This window comes from Epinephelus moara, chromosome 8 (assembly GCF_006386435.1).
Source record: "Epinephelus moara isolate mb chromosome 8, YSFRI_EMoa_1.0, whole genome shotgun sequence".
Classification (NCBI taxonomy): Eukaryota; Metazoa; Chordata; class Actinopteri; order Perciformes; family Serranidae; genus Epinephelus; species Epinephelus moara.
Genome location: NC_065513.1, coordinates 18,978,419 through 18,998,089, shown reverse-complemented (window position 1 = coordinate 18,998,089; position 19,671 = coordinate 18,978,419). Strand labels below are relative to the sequence as shown.

The 19,671-nt window shown below is 41.6% G+C and overlaps 1 protein-coding gene across 1 annotated transcript; it reads left to right on the top strand.

Moving 5' to 3' along the window:
* Positions 1-17,167: 17,167 nt before the first annotated feature.
* LOC126394208 (cytochrome c oxidase subunit 7C, mitochondrial) lies at positions 17,168-19,396 on the top strand. The gene is made up of 3 exons (XM_050050903.1): positions 17,168-17,340; positions 18,728-18,875; positions 19,292-19,396. Exons 1-2 carry the CDS (start codon positions 17,266-17,268, stop codon positions 18,842-18,844), a joined length of 192 nt encoding a protein of 63 aa, XP_049906860.1. The 5' UTR covers positions 17,168-17,265; the 3' UTR covers positions 18,845-18,875; positions 19,292-19,396.
* The last annotated feature ends 275 nt before the right edge of the window (positions 19,397-19,671 follow it).

The window sequence follows — 19,671 nt, the reverse complement described above, 5'->3', positions numbered from 1 at the left end:
AGGTTTAGGAAAAAAGAACAGGGTTTGGCTTTAGAATCTTATGGGACACAAACACCGCTCTCTCGGGTGAAAGTCGGTGTTTGTTGGACCCATCCGCCACCACTCCCGCCCACCCCAGTTGAATTTCATCCTTGTCCTGCCGCGTTTCCCCCTGACACCGCCGGGCGTTGTTAAACTATAATGTCAACCCGCCACGTATCACGCCGACATTAAAGGACACCTTTTTCCATTGGTTTCTTACGCCGCAAGTCACTGCCCAAGCACCAGATTTCGACAACATCGGAGTGAGACCGGGATGGTTTTATCCAAAAAGACGAGCCAGTGTGAGCCAACGAGACTGCACATCAGGAAGACAGCACTCTGTGTGACACAGGATGTAAGGCACCGCCCCCAGGCGAACTTTTTACGGAGTCCCACATCCTCACACCCGGCTCCTTTCTTCTTTGTTTTATCTCAGTATTAAGAGAGCACTGCAATAAGAAAAACTAGGCTGATCTGCAATGAACACTGGCTGCCTTGTTTTGCCATCCTTCAGCCCTGCTTTCCATCTCAGCTGTGTTGCACATCTCTGCTGACTGTTTCCATGGCTGGGCCAGAATATTTCACAACATCCACACATATAATTTGTACTAAACTGATAGAGTCAAAGCCAACAGCATACTGCACATCACTGCAAAGAAATAGCTAACACATGCAGGTACATATACCTGAGTCTATCAGGTCTGTTCCCCAAAGCAAAGGACCATCACAGAAAGAGAAGACACAAGCAGAGCCCTTGAGCAGCGAGGGCCCTGGGCCAAAAAGCAACTTAAATCAATTCCATTTGATTAGGTGCACTACATCTTATAATTCCATTAACGCAAGGATGGATTTTCAATGAATGTAACTGCGGGCAAATGGTTGGGCATAATTTTGTGAAATGAAATACGGCCCAGGTTCAGAATAAGGGTGTGAATTTCTTCCTTTTCTCCCTTTTTTTCTCCTCCCCATTTGCAGATAAGGACTTTGCCTCATCCTAATTCTGCAGTCTTGATCGTCTCCTTTTCGCAAAGCTGCTTTTTTCCCCCCACAGCATCTTAAAATGCTTTTAGAATGCTTAGTCTAAATTATTTCACACTTTATTATATCAGCTTTGGCTCAGTAGACTGTGGTAAGACCACCATGCAATTGCCTGATTTAACCCTACCGATAAATAAATACTGTATATATTCCATTAGTTACAGCGCAGAGAGGTTAAGCATTTGAATAAGGTCTATTGTTATTTTTCTGCTTTCCTATTTTACTCTGCTAATATCCGATGCGTTACAGCTGCAGAGCCAAAGCCAGTACTCAGACAGACAATGAATGTGATTACACGTGTCACCTATAGAGGCAAGTGGCCGGTCCTGGGAGAACATCAGAGCCTGATTGAAGCCATGGTGTGATTTTAAAGACCCTGAATAAAATATCTATCGGGAAGCCAATAAAGACGGATAGATTTACTGCATGACCGCCACAATTTTATACCTCACTAATCAACCTTTACTGTACACATACTAAGCCAAGTTCAGGCTAGGAACATTGGGCCATTTCCTGTCATAGGCAGTCATACACAGCCTCAGGCCTGTTGCTTCATGACCCAGAATGTCCTTTAACAGCAATTGAATAACAAATAAGAAATCGCTTGGTCTCACAATGTCTGTATCTATACGCAGTGGGTCCATTAACCATGTGTGCCGTGTGTGGAAAGTTTCCACTTCTTGAACTTTCTGCAGCTTATCTTAGCGGCTTCGTTCAGCAGCTTGAGCCCACTCTTGAACTTTTCTGGCTCTTCAGTCGTGTATGAATTGTTTGAACAAATTCTTAGCTTCGCTGTGTTGTTTTTTTTTTCTTCTTGTGTGTGTTTGTGTTTTTTTTGTTTTTGAGATCACTGATCACAGTCAACTCAGAGTAAACTGGTCCTTAAGCTCCTGCAGAGTGTGTGTCGGACACAGTGCTGCATCTTTAATGTAGTGCTAGCTGGGGGACTCATCAAATATTTGTGCCTTTCCCAGTCAAGCTACACAGTGCTTACACTGGCTGAATGACTCAGTGCCCTCCTGTCCCCTCTCGGAAAGTTGTCCCACGCTGAATGGATGCTGCAGACATCTGCGGTGACAGAAAGTCACTGCTGAAGGTCAACAATCCATCAGGCCCTGAGGATGGAGAAAAGCCCGGGCCACTGAATGAACATTTAAAATGATGTATGTATGTAGCGGATGGACATAAATCCCAGAATAAATGCTGACCAAATGTTTTCTTTGTGACATCAATACTGTCCACGTATATATCATAGAGATGTTATAAGCAAAGCATAGCACACTTGTGATATAAGTGCTTGGAGAGACTAACTTTACAAAGTAAGTAAACTATACGTGCTTGTGGCTCAGAATAAATTATAAAAGTGCTATGGCTGCATTATTTTTGAACATGACATGTCAGAGCACATTTGTCAAATATTTCCCGCTGAGATTACTTTATATAAATAATTTTTGTCCTGCAAGCTACTCACTGACCTCGAGTTTCACGTGTGCACAGGATGAAACTGCAAAATCCACTTGTGTGAATATCCATATTACTCTCATTACAATAACAGATGAGCAAGAATGTTCCGTAGTTACTCTCTGGTTCGATATTTAACTGCAAGCCAGCAGCCCTTTGCTAGTGAGGGAACAGAGCAACAACTGTGCCAGTTTATGTTGAGCAAGGGGAAATCAAGGGGAGATTTATGAGCATAATAATGAATCCTATGCCTGCTTTAATTACAACAATCCTGGCCTCTTTGAAGTACGCTGCTGTCCTTTACACTGAAAAGATAAACATGGATCAAGTATTAATTCTGCATGTTGGGGAGAGTTTTTAAATTATTTCCCCATGTTTGTCAGTGTTGCTGTTAACAAACTGCTGCAAAACGAGTTTAATTGCCAGCTCCGCTTACATGTGATTCACTTTGACTTTCATTTTCCAAATCAAAACTGAACTGGGTGCTTAACCAGGTCGGTGAGATACATTATGCCATCGTGAGTCATAAGCACCACCGATGCTAATGTATTTCATGAATGAATTTTGAATGTCAACCAAGCATCGTTAGAGGGGCAAAGAGGAGCCCTGCGCAGATGCTTTTCACCCACGTCGCCTCCGAAGCACCTGTCCCCGCCGTATGTCAAGTGCTCCGACCGTTCCAACCCGAGCTAAACAAGGCAAACGGATCAAAATCAGTGCCAAAGCAGGTGTGTGACAGTTCCACCTGTGTTTTCACCAGGCGTTCGCTTCTCTTTCTCATGCCCAGATAAAGAGTCTGATCTCTGGCAGAATGAAAAAAGGATCTGTCAGCTCCTGGCAGGTTGGAGCTATCCAGAGAATCAGACTCCCACAACACCCACCTGTTCTCCCCAGGTGATGCTGATAGGGGCTTGGGTTTGGGGGTTTCATGCATCTGAGACTTCAAGTTACCAGTCAGCCTGGTGATGATAATTGATTTGATTCTGTGTTTATCTAAGAGTTCCATGTTTTCACCTTTAGCTTTTTCACCTGTTTTTTTTTTTTACCTTTGCATTTTGTCATATTTGCTGTATTTCTTGTTTTAATCGCTGTATACGTTGATAATTTCTTCTCTCTTGAGCACTGGCCTGATTTTCATTCCATCATCATACTGATTTTTGCATTTCTCTTTTGCCTTTTGCATGATCATGACTGATATTATACTGATCATGACCCTTTACATACTAAGGAAACATGGCCATCCTCAAAGGAATAAGGCAGCTAATTCTAAAGCGCTGACTACAAAGATATACATGAAATAATATCCACATCAAGCTGGGGTCCTAAGTTTACCATCAGTATGTGCAGTCAGGAAGTTGGACTGCAGTATGCATGAAAGACTAATAGTCTGACATTACCAGATCATGCACAGTGCAGAAGAGAAATCTTCTACTCAAGTTCAAAGTGGAATGTGACCTTGCACGACCTTGTGATAGGAAGCAACTTTTTCACAAGGTCTGCGTTAAAAAAAACACAGTGAACCGCTCCTTTAAACACATCACATCAAACAGTTTAATTCATATGATGAATCTGAAATATATGTTCTATGAGCTACATGCTTTTCCAAACCACTGCAGAGTATGTCTGTGGTGTTTAATTCATGTATTTAAAGCGGGGGTAGGCAGTTTTGCTTAGCTACACTGGGCAAAAATCCTGTAATTAACTTTAAGCATTATGTAATTTAAGAAGTCTGGGGGAAAACTAGGGCTCTGCACTTCCTTTTGGCTCTGTTTTCAGGCTTTAGAAAATCTAGTGTGAGATTTTAGCCAATCACGGGTCATTTTAGAGAGAGGTCATTCCTCCCGGCTGTTCTGTAAGTACAGATGCACGTGCATGTACCTTCGGTGAAAGCCTGATGCAGTGGCAGAGAATCCTGCAGAGAAAGTTATGACTAAGGCGTTCGCAACAACTGCCTATGGCGCAAAGCAACCCAAAAAGGAAGACTTATTACAACAAGAGACTAAAAGAGAGTCTGAAAATAAACGCAATAAAACCAAACACTGGGGGGTTTACGCTGGCCGAAGTCAAGTCGCTTCAGTCACTGACTGAAGGTCAGCTTCCAGAGCTGCTGCCCGCTTTCCTCCCAGCCAAGCAGTACACAGCTGTGAGGCAAGGTGGAGCGTGGCTAGCTAGCTAATTTTTGTTTCATTTGAGGTCTGATCAACAGAAACAGAGAGTTCTACAGTGATATAAATTTAATAAATAAATGTATGGGACACACTGGGTTACTGTATGGTTGTCTAGTGTGAGGGGCTTGGGGCCTGCCTACCCCACCTTCAACACATACATGTTAAAAAAGAAGCATACACAAGTGTTCAAATACAAATGTTGAAAATAACCTTTTGTCTAAACTGTTTTTTTAAAAACAAACCAAAAAACCCCCAAATCTCATACTAAAACTTAAATCTAATTAACTCATGCTGCCAGTCCATAATTCAAGCAACCAAAATCACACACCCACATACATATCACACACACTACACATCAAAAACCAACATAATGTCATCCCTACTCATCGTATTGTGATGCTTGGGAAGAGGCCCCTGGCATTATAGCCTTTTGCAGTGTATCTTGATGCAAAAGGGGATGCAGAAAGGATAAGTGGTAAGGTGCCTTAGTTAACATGTGACTAAGAAGGGGTTATCAGTTAGGTTTAGGTAACAAAACATGTGTTCACAGACCTGAAAAAATAACTCACTTTTAGTTTCACACAGGAAATGAACTTGGGTCCCCTGGCTCAAGGTCCTGTGGTTGTTGGATCAATCCACCTCCCCTCCCACCCATGCTTAGTGGACTTTAGTGACGGGTAAAGCAGGTCTTCAGATGTTACTGAATCACTAGAATCAGTTCATTAAAACGATTCGTTCAAAAGATTTGTTCGCTGAATCTTTCAGTGCTTGGCGGGAGGAGCCCTGACTGTGTACTGCATAGTCCGACTCACTGAACTGATGCATGGCTGAGCTGCTGTGTCTGCCCTGCACTGGTGAGTCTCATTACTGGCCAACCTAACGTTTGTTTATCTGGAAACTAAGTCTGTTAAAACAGTGGGGAGGTGTGTGATTTTTTTCATGTGGCTTGACTCCTGGCTACACTAGCCGTTAGCTTGGAGAAAACAGTCCCTATGAAAGTGTATGGCTGAGAAGAAATGATTTGAATCACTCAGGGATCGGGGTTACGTCGTTCACCGAGTGATTCGTTCACTGAGTGAATCGTCACACGGTAGGCAGTCCCTCCTTGTGCCCTGGCTGCCTCATGAATCGCAAGTGATTCATCATTCGCACGGACCGAATCGGCAGTTCCACTCCCGGCCTGAACGCTCGCTGCTGAGCTCAACTGCACTGAGAAATGAACTAATCAGTTCCAGAAGTGATTCAGTTCAGTACATTCACTCAACAGATTCGTTCTTTTGAACAATTCGTTCGTGAATGACACAACACTAATACTCCCGGTGTGTTTACAGTGGAGTGCCCATGTGGTGTATTTTGACATATTTTGGCCTGGGAGTGAGACCCAGCTGCAGAGGCACACTTATATGAATACAAATAATTGCAATCAAAGCATTAAAATTAAAAGCAATCCTGAAAATGCACAAATTAAATCCTGCATGAGGATTCAGCACATATTATAACACGTGCATCATTTGATGGAATTTACATGCGTCAATTACGACGTTCTCCACCTTATGTGCACATCACATCTGCACATACATTATGCATAAGATTCCTTATCACTGCCTCACATACGAGAATGCTGATGAACATATGACTCACACTATGAAATCTTGGCACATACTGTATTACCCTCAGAGCATCATGTGACAAAAAGTCTCTCCATAGTGTTCTCTTTTATGCCGACACTGCAGGTGAGCAGTAGGTATACATAAACACACATTAAGTCCTGAAGAACCAAATCTGACCTTAGTTTGATGGCATCTTTACTCCCTTAGTAAATGGAACTAAGAAAATGTTATATTCTCTTTACACACGTCATCACTACGTTGCACTTTTTTGGCGTTAAATCTCATGTCTTAGACTATATTGGTAGCCCAAATCATCTGCATGAATAAAAAATTTGATTATCAACAAGTGTGGACAAGCCTTCGTATATCATCAAGTGACGTTTTTCCACTGGCAAGGCATGGGAGAATGGCTTTAGTTTAAAATTAAAGTAACAAAAAAACATTTAAAGTCAAAAAACTGAGATTAGATTTTTTTCCACTTGTTTCTGTTGTGTTTTCGTCCGTCAAAGGAAGTGTGAATCACATTAAGACCCAGTTGTGGTCGAGACTGGGTTTATTGTTGGTGTCTAAGATCACACAACAGACTGACGCAGTGTTAATAAGGTGCTTCTTTGGTATACAAATACTTTCTATGCAAATTGACTCCGAACTGTATGTGTTAAAACAATTAGTAGGCTAGCACATTTGCGTGTAATCCTGCTCTTGCAATGTCTTTTTTTTTGTGTAATGGAAAAGCACAAGTGTAACTGCAGTGCCTCTGTGTGCACAGATATTGCTGATGTTCTTTCGAGATCAACTTTTTGTCTGTTTACTCAGAGTGCAGGCAGCATTTCAGCCAGCATCCCAAAGCGGACCACTGTTTTCCCAACTGATTCTTTTTTTTTCGTTTTTATTTACTTATTTTGCCAGGAAGATTTTGTTGTTGAGGAACAAGGTCAGAGCCCAGAGTACTGCAGGGGGAAGCATGTTAAGTGAGCTGGGAGGAGGCAGAGTGTGTTTGATGGATGCTTTTGCAGGTTTAGGGTGGAGTGCCTTCAGACCTCTCACACACACACACACACACTGTCTGCCATTGAGTGGCGTGCACTGCTCTTTTCATGAGGTGGAGGAGGGCTGCACGGCTCGGCACATGGCATCAATCAAGAATGCTCATGTGAATTTAGTGATACAGCAGGGGATGTATTATTTTTTTCCTTCAGGGTTTTGCCACAGGATAAATGTGTTGTTAGGTGTTTTCGGGCTTGTTCAAGCTTGTTCAGTGATTGAGCAACACTGGCCTCTATAGGCAGCCGGAGGAACAGGAGTTAACATAAGGAACTGAAGGCGGAAACTCCATTATTAAAAATAACAGATCTCCCTCTTTTGCTCTCCCTCTGTATGTGCGTTCAGGTCTTTGTGTGTGACTGTCTATTTTTTTATTTTATTTGTTTGTGAACATGTCAGTGCACGGCGTCACTGGCACGCGTCTGTTCTCTTTGTGGCTGTGTTTGTTAATGTCACTCAAGACAGCCAAATTGAAGGTGCCATTGTTAGTGCCGGAGGGCACCGGGAGTGAATTCGACAGCTTGACAGCTCTCATTAGCGTATTAGACACAAACAGTGGCACAGATGCTCCCGGTCAGTCCTTGGTCAGCCTGGAGCTTCGCTTAACGGCCCACTGACAGGTGGCTTTGTGGCACTCTGTCTCATGGTTGACAGGGTGGCAAAGCAGGAGCTCATCTTCAATAGACTGCTGGGATTGCCAAGGACGGTAGGCTAGATATTTCACAGGCATGAATACTGGTAGAGTATAATGAAATGAATCGTGAAGGTTATACAAAAACGCAACAACAGATACAGTAACAAAAAATTTGGAAATAAATAAATGAGAGAAAAGAGAGGGAGGCACACATTCACATAAGCTTTGCAATGAATGGATCTATGACTATTTGCATGCAGTATTAAGTATGATTAGAAATAAGCCTAAAGTAAATATTTGTACCACAATGTCTGCCACAGCAGATGACTGCTCATCCCTTTTGTTTTTATGTGTATTGTGAAGCAATGTCAATGAAAAACAGCACCAGTACACACTCAAATATGTGTGTCTTATGAAACACATGTAGACATTCATTCAAAAAAAAAAGCACTCACAAAACACACACTCACACACACAGTCGAAGCGTTCTGGTCCAGCGGTTCCCTCTGGAGTCAGATTCTGCTTTTTACTGTAGCTATTGTCATTTGTTACAGCATAAAGCTCAAAAGTTGGGTTCTCACTCTCACTCCTCACCAGCTAAAAAAATCAATGCCAGAGGCACAAAAGTTCTGTTGAACTGAATGAAAGTTAAATGATTTTTCCAACACACCTTTTGAAGTTTTTGCAATGCCTCAAAGGTAAAATAGAAAGGGGCTTATACAAGTAATACAGTCAATGAGAAACCTGTGCAGGCAAATAGTCAGAGAAAAAAGGTGGAAGTGGACCAAATGTAAAAAGAGTGAACGTAGCCAAACAGTGAGAAAGACTGACCTTGTACAGGAAGGTTTTTTTTAGCTTTTACTGTTCTGGGAGTTTCTATAAGAGAAACATCTTTTGCACTATATGCATGCATGGAGGTATTTCAAAAAGCCCACAGTCATCTCAGCAGAAATCAGCGGAACAGAGTGAAAACTTCTGTTCATCTCCTTGACCAAGTTTGAAGGTTTTTGCAACAGGTCAACAACTTATGCAAAATAATGACTCAAGGTTTGTAATGTTTAAAGCCAAGCAGAGAATTTAATGTCCTTGTTTTATCGAAAGCAATATTTCTGTGAAGCGCTGAATGGATCATTTAAAAAATGAATGACTGACCAAAATACACCACTGATGTGGGAACGAATTAACTAACTGCACTCCCTGAAGAAAAATTATTATATTTTTGGAAAAATGAAGTAGTGATTCCAGAGAGAAGCAGACAGAGGGGTCTACAGTCTGTGTTTGAAGGATATATCCAGGATGTCAAACTGACTCAGCAGCAACAACAGGTGAAAAGGCAAAGATAGTTAGAAGCTAAAGCCGAACTATAGGCTACAGATCACAGTGTAAAAGTGAACCACCACATCACTGCTGATCGCCACAGAAGACAATGAATATAAAGGGACACTTTGCCGATGTTGAACCAGCTGTGTGGCATTGCGGTGTGTGCAGATGAACAGTGTTTGACTTCGCCTGCTCGGGCAGGGAACTCCACGGGAAGTCAAACAATGTTCATCTGCGCACAATACAATGACACACAGCTGGTTGAATATCAGCAAAGTTTCCCTGCTTCCCTTCACTGGTTCCTGTACAGCAGGGTCGGTCTTTTTAATCACTGTTATAAATATTAAAAAGCAAAAGCAGCATGTGTATACATTCAGTAGGCTATATCTTCAGTAGCTAGCTAGCTAACCCTACACTTTTCAGGGTTTGATTTGGGTTTTGTAACAGGGAAGAAACATATTTTTTCCGACCTCTCCAGGTGACGAGTATCACTATTACACATGCCCAAGGCACAACATTTAGCTCCAAATCCACAAAGCCAGCCTGAAAATGAAGGAAATCTGAAACGATTGCATTAGATTCAATGGAGCACACCTGTGTTCTTGTCGGACGCTGGTCTGAGCCGGCCTGATGCTATGTTATGATTGGCCAGTCTTTCTCTGGGGGCTTGACTTTGCGAAGGGTCAATTCTGGCAAATACTACTTGCGGCCGTCCCACATTGTGGGCTGCGAGGCCACCAACAATGTTTGCTGCTGTCAACTTTATGTTGCAACAGCCAATCTGACAGAGGTTACATGGTCCCAAAACTGTCAATAGCCTACCTGTACTATAAGGCAGGTGCAGTGGTATCATGTCAGAGGTCATTTAGGAGAGGTCAGGTAAGAAATAAATGACATCAAGACAGACAGAGCAGAGTCAGTAAAATGAAAATATAAATCAGAAGGCTAGAGGAGCAAAGAAAACAAAAAGATGGAGCAGAAATGGTCAGAGATGAAAAGTAAAAAGTACTTGAGGGTGATGCTGGAAAGTTTTTTTTAATCCAAGTAGCCATGATAACAATAACAACACTCTGCCGGCAGCACCAAATAAAGAGGAGGAAAGGGTAACATGGACAGATGGTGTGTGGCGGGTAGCAATGGGGCTGGTCCAGAGGAAATTTCCCAGGGCCGAAAATGTTTTCCCAGTCCGACCCTGCTATCACGCACACAATAACCTGCCTTTATTGATACATGTACAGTATACCTCTGGTGGAATTACACCACCATAACATTTTGTGTATAAACAGTGAAAGCTACAACATGAACCAGTATCTACTGAAACAGTAGCCTAAATGTATTGCTGATATGTGAAAAATGGGAGATGCCATGAAGGCAGGATGGTGTTTCACACCTCACGTAACCCTCACGAATGGCCCTCATAAAAAGTCTGCTATGACTGGACTGGTGCATGCTGGGGGCGGGAAAAAACAGGAATGACTCAAATTTGTCATGTTCACCTCTGGTCCCCAGAATAATTCTCTATCTAATTCTCTTTCCAGCCCGGCAGGTTTAATGTAGAATCCAATCATCAGCGTCCATTTTATTTCAGAGGAACAGCGATGTTGAAGAGAGTGGGGGGAGGGAGTGAAAGCCCATTCGTGACATGGGAGTGTATTAAAACAACAGTGCTTTGGAGGAACGCCGAAGTTGCATGAACACAAATCTAGGTGAGCATGCTTGTTATTTAAGAGGCCATATACCGTGAGTGTACGAGGGCATAGGTTGGTCATCCCAGGAGGGCTGGGTCAGCTGCAAGACCATGCAATTTCCCCTTAATCCACTTTAAAGATTAATGTCAAATCATGCCACTATGTGCATGTTATGAACTCCCATAGTGACTTAGCTGGAGGCTGCATGTGTCTCTGTGTGTATGTGTGTGCACTGTAAATGTGCATTCATGTGCATTTACTGTATGTATGTAGGATCAAGATTTATTCTGACCCTAAAACAGACAGAGAGGACATTACAGGAGGTTGCACATTGAGGTGATCAGACACACTGCCGTCTGAAATAATCGTCAGCAAATGTGATTGTAATCATGAATAAACTTTACACATTGACATTATTATTACTACTAGTTCAAGTATAAGGGTGTACTGCAGGTCTGCATGTGGTTTGTGCAAGTGATGTTAATGTGCTCCAGCAGAAGCTGTTGGTTGACTGCTGTGGGTAGTGTCAAACACTGTACTGTCTCTCTATTTCATTACTTTCAGATGTATTAAAAGTGGAAAACTAGAATGTAATATGAGCGTTACATAGGCTACATCACTGTCAACTGTTATAGTTTTTGTAAAGTGTTATTATGTCATTAAAATATCATAAGAAACGTCCTATAAAGCCATAGTATAGTATTCATTAATTGTCATTGCTGTTTAAAAGGTGGTGGGCAGTGGTTAGCATTCTAGCCTCACAGCAAGAGGGTTCCTGGTTCAATCCCAGGGTGGGGGGTTCGAACCCGTGTCAGCTTGGTTTTTTACGGGTACTCCAGCTTCCTCCCACAGTCCAAAGACATGCAGGTTAATTGGTGACTCTAAATTGCCTGTAGATGTGAATGTGAGCATGAATGGTTGTCTGTCTCTATGTGTCAGCTCTGTTTTAAGCCCCTTTTACACTGCCAGATTTTCCGCGAATGTTGGGCCGATAAAGACTTGTGGGAGGAGCTGGTGACGACGCTGCACGTGCGACCCACTGTCGGCGGATAAACAGGAAACAGCTGATAGAAGGAATTAGCGAGCAGCTAGTAGCAAGAGGGAAATGCAAACCTGAAAGACACTGTAAAGATGAGCAACTGGGGAGACAAGGAATTGCGCGCCCTCCTTGCCCTCGCAAATGAAGAGGCCATTAACTGGCAGATGACGGGGACGGTGTTTTTATACTGCCAATGCTGAAAAAAAAACTGATTGGGCTTTCCTGCAAATTTACACAATTCCTGTTTAAAAAGGGCTATAGTCTGGCAACCTGTCCAGGGTGTACGCCGCCTCTCGCCCAATGTCAGCTGGGATAGCAGGATAAGCGGTTATGGAAACGAAATGTATGATTAAAAGTCATTTCAATGTCAAAGTGTGTGTACTTTTCCTGTGTGGCCCTCAGTCACATGCTGGCTCCCTAAAACAGTGCTCAAAACTTCAAGATTTTTTTTTTTTTAACTCTAAATGGTCAGTTTAGGTGTTAAGTTTCTAAGAATTGATCCAGGGGGGAAATTTCCCCCATTCTCCCCTTGAGGGTTGGGTCGCAGACAGTGTAGATTGAAAACTGTCCCCTCCAGTAATAAACCGGTGATTACAGCCCTGCAGCTGGACAGCTGAAGCCATCCAGACCGAACTGAGAAAGACAAACACCTGATGTGTCACTCTCCTTTGCCACTGCCCATGGAAACAGAAAAAATAACATCTAAGCCCAAAAAAGATTTCCACTATCCGCTCTCACATTCCACCAAACACTGTAATTGAGCAAATCAGCTCTTGTCAGCGGCAATGATGCAAGACACCTTAAACTCGAGAGTGCTGCTGCCAAAATGAACTGTCCTCATTGATTAACATTATCCATTACCTCTCCACTCCTTTGTGGAACATTATTGCAAATCTAGACAGGGAGAGAGATGCTGTTTACCTTGGGAGTCTCAGCTGCTGTTCGTCATATACTGTAGCAGATTTGTTGATAACTGCGAAAACCATTTACTTACAAAATATTTTCAAAATGGAGTCATCTTAGAATCAGACATTTATTGAATGTAGCCACATTTTGTTTGTAATAACCATGAATCAAGTTAGTGATAGTGTTACCATGTAGTGCAATTGTGCGCACAGACTGGTATATTGCTATGCACAGTCATGTACGTGGTTGATTAAAGGTTTGTTTACAGATATGACTGAGACTGCATATTGCTGAATGCTAATTGGTGGACTTAAATGAGAATGGGGGATGGTGGTTATTATTTACAGTAAGATGACAGCTTTGTGTATTTGTGTACACAGCATGTTTGCACTCCTCTTTTTCATACAGAGGATCTGGCTATTGACAGAGCACTCTGGTTAAAAGCAGATTTGCTCACGAGCCAGGGAAAGTCAATAGCTAGAAATTAAGACAGTCAACAAAAAACAACAAACAGTGGACGGCCAGGATGAATGGAAACAGCAACACGAAGCAGGATGGATTTCAGGACTGTGCAACCAACCTTGTATGACAAGTAATAACATCAATATTTATAGTAGAGCCTCATGACATTGTTTGTGGTGTGATTCCCAATCCTTCATTCCTTTTTAACAGATTGCGCTGGCAATGAGAAGGCAGACATGTGGCAGCAGGCCAGGTGATGACCCTGCGTTGATGGATGTGGCAGCCATGACGAGGGGTAACCAGCTTGCCACGGCTATCACGCATCACAGCAGACAATGTCAGAGCTCCCCCCCGACTTGTCAGGCGAACGGCATTTTACTAGCTGACAACACTGAAAAAACATTCACTTTGTACTGGGACATGATCTACTACTGGCACTGAGTGTGGCACTAATATTACAGGTATCACATACAAAATATAATAATCCGACTTGACATCGTGTCAGGGCCAGATTGTGCAGGAAATTCTACCCGTATTATATTCAGTGCTAAAGCTTCTAATGAATGCCTAAATATAGAACATTGAACTTTTCTTATTCGCCCAAAAATCTGAGTGGTTTAATAAGTTGTGTGAGAAGTAAAGCACCAGACCTACTTCACTCACTTCTGGAAATACTCAAAATAGCTCTCAAAAAGTATTCCCAAGGTGGACTTCAAAGATGTGAGTGAACTGAAAGGATTTAATTTAGTGAACAACTATTGTACTCAACGATGAATCATGTATTTTACAGCTCATTCACAACAGAGAGCGTTCCACTCTGCAATAAATTGCATTCGGAAAATATTTTCAGGCCATCAGATGTGGAAAATATTAAAACAGTTCATACATAAAATTCATATAAATAGTCTGTGGCTCATTATTGGAGAATTAGTTGAAGGGAACTTTCTGTTTTGTTTTTTTTCATTCAGCGGCTATGTCCTCGTTAGTCCCAGTTGCTTTCAAACATCAGAACTCATTTCTAGTAATCTGATTCTTTTCAAGCTTTTTTTTCCAGATGTGTTATGTTCTGTGTTGTTATCAATAAATAATATGTTACTGTGGAACTGCAACATGTCAAGAAAACAATTAAGACAATAATCTGTCTGTCAGTCTGCTCAATGGCCTTGTGAAATTTATTTATCCCTGACGATTGTGTAAAGACAAAGTAATGTTCTTAGATGGTTTGCCTGCAGGTACAGGCCCAGGGGCCAAAATTGTCAGGGAGCCCCCTGGCCTTCAGTTGCAAATACTATATCTCTCAAATTAACACATACTGATCAGACTCAAATGACCACAATGAGACACAAATGACTACAAATAGATGCAAAGGAACTCCAAAGAGACACAAAATAACTACAAAAACAGGCAAAACCACAAATAGACACAAAACGGCCAAAAAAGACATAATATTACGTCAAAGAGACCCAAACAATTCAAAAAGACACAAAACAGCCACAAGGAGAAAACGAAAGGAGCCACAAAATGACCAAAAGAGACATAAAATCACCTTAAAGAGAAACAAAAGAACCACAAGGAGACACACAACCACAAAAAAAGATGCAAAGAAACTGCAGAGAGACAGAAAATAACTACAAAACCAGGCAAAACAACCGCAAATACACACAAAACAGCCTACAAAAGACTTAATATTATGCCAAAGAGACACAAAATGACCCTAAAGAGACCCACACGATGCAAAAAGACACAAAACAGCCACAAGGAGAAAACAAAAAAGAGCCACAAAATCAGATCAAAAGAGATATAAAATTACCTTAGGGGGTGATCACACAGAAATGAGACGCTAGAGACGCGGACGCTTCAAAGACGCTTGAAATGCTGGAAGCGCTTATTCAATGCGCGCTAGCTACTGGCGTCTGACGCCTAAAAAGTTGAAAATATTTTAACTTTTCAGCATCTACACGCATCTAAAAAGAAGCGTCTAAAAAGAAGCGTCTACAAAAACGCGTGTCTAAAAAGACGCCGGAAAAACGCCCGTCTAAAAAGACGCATGAACACCGGTCAGACGCGCCGTATCATAGGAAAACAATGGTTTTACTGGCGTCGCGTTTCTGGCGTTTCATCTCGGTGTGATCGCTCCCTCAAAGAGAAACAAAAGAACCACAAAAAGATGCATAACGACTACAAAAACATGCAAAAAAGTCTGTGTGTCTTGCTCCTGTGTGAGGTGGTCGGGGCCCTTTGCACATCTGTGCCCAGGGTCCCATTGTCTCATAACCCGCCCTTGTCCTTACACAATCTAAATATGCCCTGTTGTTTGGGAAGCTATAAAGATCTAATCTGAAAAGTTTATGAGAAACATATAGAAGGTAATCAGTAATCTTATCCCTGCTGCTCTTTCTAGGTGCTTCTCTTTCATGTCAATGGTTTCAGGCGAAAGATAACATGCTTACATTGTCACAGTCACTATCCTTTTCAAAACCACCACCCTTCCTCTAACGTCTGTGTAACATGTAGCCTAATGTGTGTATCCATCCATACTGCCTGTGAAATCCATTCTGCTAAATATGGCACTCGTTTTATGATGACGCTGTGCAAATGCATCGCGTTACTTGGCATCTCTGAACTCATTTATGGAAACATGAGACACAAAAGGCATGCGACGGCATAAAATGCCAAACCCGTGTTCACGCTTAGGATCTGATGAGTGACAGAGATCAAAACACCAAGCTTGATTAAACTCTTCTTTGACCCAGGAGAATGAGACTCCATTCCTTGAATTTCACAGCATGAATATCTGCGGATGGCAACCGACACAAGCAGGAAACATAAATTAATTTGAAGTGAATACATGAAAGTGAGATGATGTCTTTTTTGTAACTGACAAATGAGAAACAAGTCAGGTGTGGAGTAGCAGACATCGACTTTCAAATGCATCAACAACACACAAATCCCCTGACAGGGAATCTGCAGCATATCCCTAGTTTTAGCTTAAGGCCCCTCTGGGAAACTTTCTTGTGACACTGGAACCTATAACCTTGGAATTCATCCACAGAAATTCTGAATAATCAGTAGTGTTTGTATCATAAATTAATAAACCAAACCTCCTCTAAAGTTATATGGTGTAAAGCCCAGTTTACACCCCTGAGCATCAATCAATGAAAAGCTAGCAGCAGCTGTGTTTAGGGAGGGTCACACCATCAGTCATTTTGTCTGCTCTAGGTATTGCCATGGCAGTTATAGCCTTTGTCTGCTCTAGGTATTGCCATGGCAGTTATAGCCTATATTTGTGACCAAGGCTGCAGATAGCTTACTCTGAAGCCATCAATGGACACACACACACACACACACACACACACACACACACACACACACACAGGTGAGTCAAAATACCAGATTTAATTGAAGAGATCAATTTTTAAATGGAATGAGGGGATGCTTAGGAGAAGACTAAGGTGATATTTACTGTCCAGTTTAATTTTAAAATAAGTCAAGAGCAACTATAAACTGACCTTTGTCTGGGTGTGATTCAGCACAATGCCTGAAGCAGTTTGCTCTTTCTCTCTGTGATGAATGAACAAAGCTATAGGCAGCCTTCAACCAGATGTGCCGAATTATATTTGTCATGAGACATTCATAACGTGACAAATTTAAATCTGGATCTTTAATGCACCTACAAACATAACCTCATTCCCTGCAGGAAGATAAAACAGATATACTTGCAGTAATCGCTCCTGAGGTATTTGAACTACATTTCCCACACGCCTTTGCCTCATTTATATTTCCCATAACCCTTTGCGCGGCTACCGCTCACGGAAACAAGAAGGTCGCAGTCAACAGCGTTTTACCGAGACAGAGAAGAAACCAGACCGTAATCATGCTGGGACAGGCTGTAAGACGATTCACAACGTCTGCTGTTCGTTCTTCACATTATGCTGAAGGACCAGGGAAGGTGAGAATATCTCCACAGATCAGTATTATTGTCGTAAATGCGATAATGTGTGTATCCGGCCTTGTCTGTAGCCTAGCGTTAGCTAGCGTCACTTGGAGGTCATGTCCGTTATTGACAACAGCGTCAAAGTAATGCTAGCAAAACTAGCCACAGGCATTTTCACTTTATCTTTTACACTATAACAAAACATTTAAAGAAGAGGGCAGCCTAGTGACAGCAAGTGTTGACTTGTTGACGGACAATTTGAGAGGGCTATCTGTTTGTTAGCATTAGCTTTGTGGCTAAGAGGTTGCTAATTATTAACTAGCTAACTTCATCATTGCTAACTCGTCCACAAGCACCATAGCAAACCAGAATAAGCCGGTTAAAGTTACTGACAAGTTTACATACATTTAATATGATGTAGATATCTTGTTAACACACTAGTATATCCACAGACACTTGCACAATATGAATATTAATGCTTCAAGAAGGTTGAGAACTTCCGGCTAATGTAACCTAAGGTCACAGCTGAATGCTAACATCAAGCTAATCTGAGAAAGGTGCTCCTAGCTTTTTGACTGTAGACTGCCTGTATTAATTTTGCACACTGCAGTTTGCTTCCTCTAGAATAAAATGTAAAATAATGTGATGCATGCTGCAGCTGCGGCTGATGAAAGAAATAGAGGACATCACTAATAGCGTCAAAATAAACTTGACATTTGTGTGGTGCACATTCTGCGTTTTTGGCCCTAGTTGCATTTTATAAAGAGTTCCCATAGTTAATGCAAAGTGTATTTTGTTGAGGACTACAGGCCTTGATTCACTTGAAAATTATTGCTACAGCTTTCAGCTTTTCATTTCAAAAAGCAAGTCATGTGAGGACTTTGATTACAGAGTTCAGACTAAGCATTCATGGTCCCTTGACCATACATTTCCTTTTTTCATAAAACCACAAAATAAATGGCTACATTTTTTAAACCGATTTTGATCTCTGAAAATGCACTAAAAAAATTACACACTGAGATTCTTAATCACCTTCAGTGGCCAGTGTAAAACATGAATCTCACTCTCTCGCGTGACATACTTGGCAAGAAATAAATCAAATAAGATTGAAAATGGAAATGTGAAAAGCGTGCTCTTTCATTGAGACACTGAACTTTAAATGGCATTCCTGCCTTGAGACCGAGCATTCATTGCTGACCCTGGCTGCGGTTGAATATTTGGATGAAGTATGAAGCTCTTTGCACAGATGTCCTGCACGTAGCAATGATGATTTAGAATTAAATTTTAAAATAACTGTTTATTCCCAGCTATGGATTTAAATGACAGTAAGGTCAGCTAGATGCAGCAGAGGATTTGCATTTTCTAGGAGTTTCACTGAGCCATAATACTCGTCTTTTTACAGAACCTGCCATTCTCAGTGGACAACAAATGGCGTCTGCTCGGCATGATGGTGCTGTTCTTCGGCAGTGGCTTTGCATTCCCCTTCATCGTCGTCAGACATCAGATCCTGAAGAAGTAAAATGGACCAGTGCTGTTACTCAGCCTTCAAGGTAATTATGACTGCCATGTTGATCTAGCATATCTGCTTTCATTAAAATGTCAGGATGATGTGGCATTTACTTCAGCCTGGGTTTGAATAGTGACCCCAGACAATGACAGTCCTTCACTGTGCCTCCTTAGCCTTTTGCTCAGCGGCATATCTTAAATAAATTACCTGTACGCCTGAGAGTGACGGCGACAAATGTCATGTGGTTTGATATTGACGCTGTGTTTAGATAAGCGTGCACTTTAGCAAGTTAATGTGACAGTTTATTGCAGACATTGATGTGTATCAGGTGGGAGCAGGTCAGAGTTGTTGTTGTCATATTTATCTTCACTGGTGTTTACTCAGAAATTGCTTTTCTGTCATCAGGTGTATGCAAGTCATCTTATCCCCTTTTGCCCTATTTTCTTGTTCTCCCTGCAGGTCGTCAGCTGGAGCATATTTATCCATCAGAGTGCTATCCATCTAGAAGAATGGGAATCTCTTAATTTTCTTTGTAAATAAAGTTTACTCAAATATATTAAAGAAGCCTATTCTTATTTTTTCATAATAACAGAATATGTTTCATGTTAAAGCCATTACACAGAAAGTAAAGGTATTCTAAACATGACTAGCTGTTGATCATTTTGGTGACTCCAATTACAAGACAATCTTTCAGTTAAGCTGATTACATAATGAAAGTTAATATTCCATTAATACTCCTGTTTACATGTGGCTGTACATACAATTAATGTGCCATAACATGTAGTTTATCAGACTAAGGAAACTTAAGAAAATTGTGACGGCTGGAGCCACCTGTCATC

What these genes read in the sequence shown, in the direction of transcription:
- LOC126394208 (XM_050050903.1), top strand. Translation starts at nt 17,266, where the DNA reads ATGCTGGGACAGGCTGTAAGACGATTCACAACGTCTGCTGTTCGTTCT. An exon ending in ATGCTGAAGGACCAGGGAAG is followed by an intron (nt 17,341 to 18,727) that starts GTGAGAATATCT and finishes GTCTTTTTACAG; the next exon opens with AACCTGCCATTCTCAGTGGA.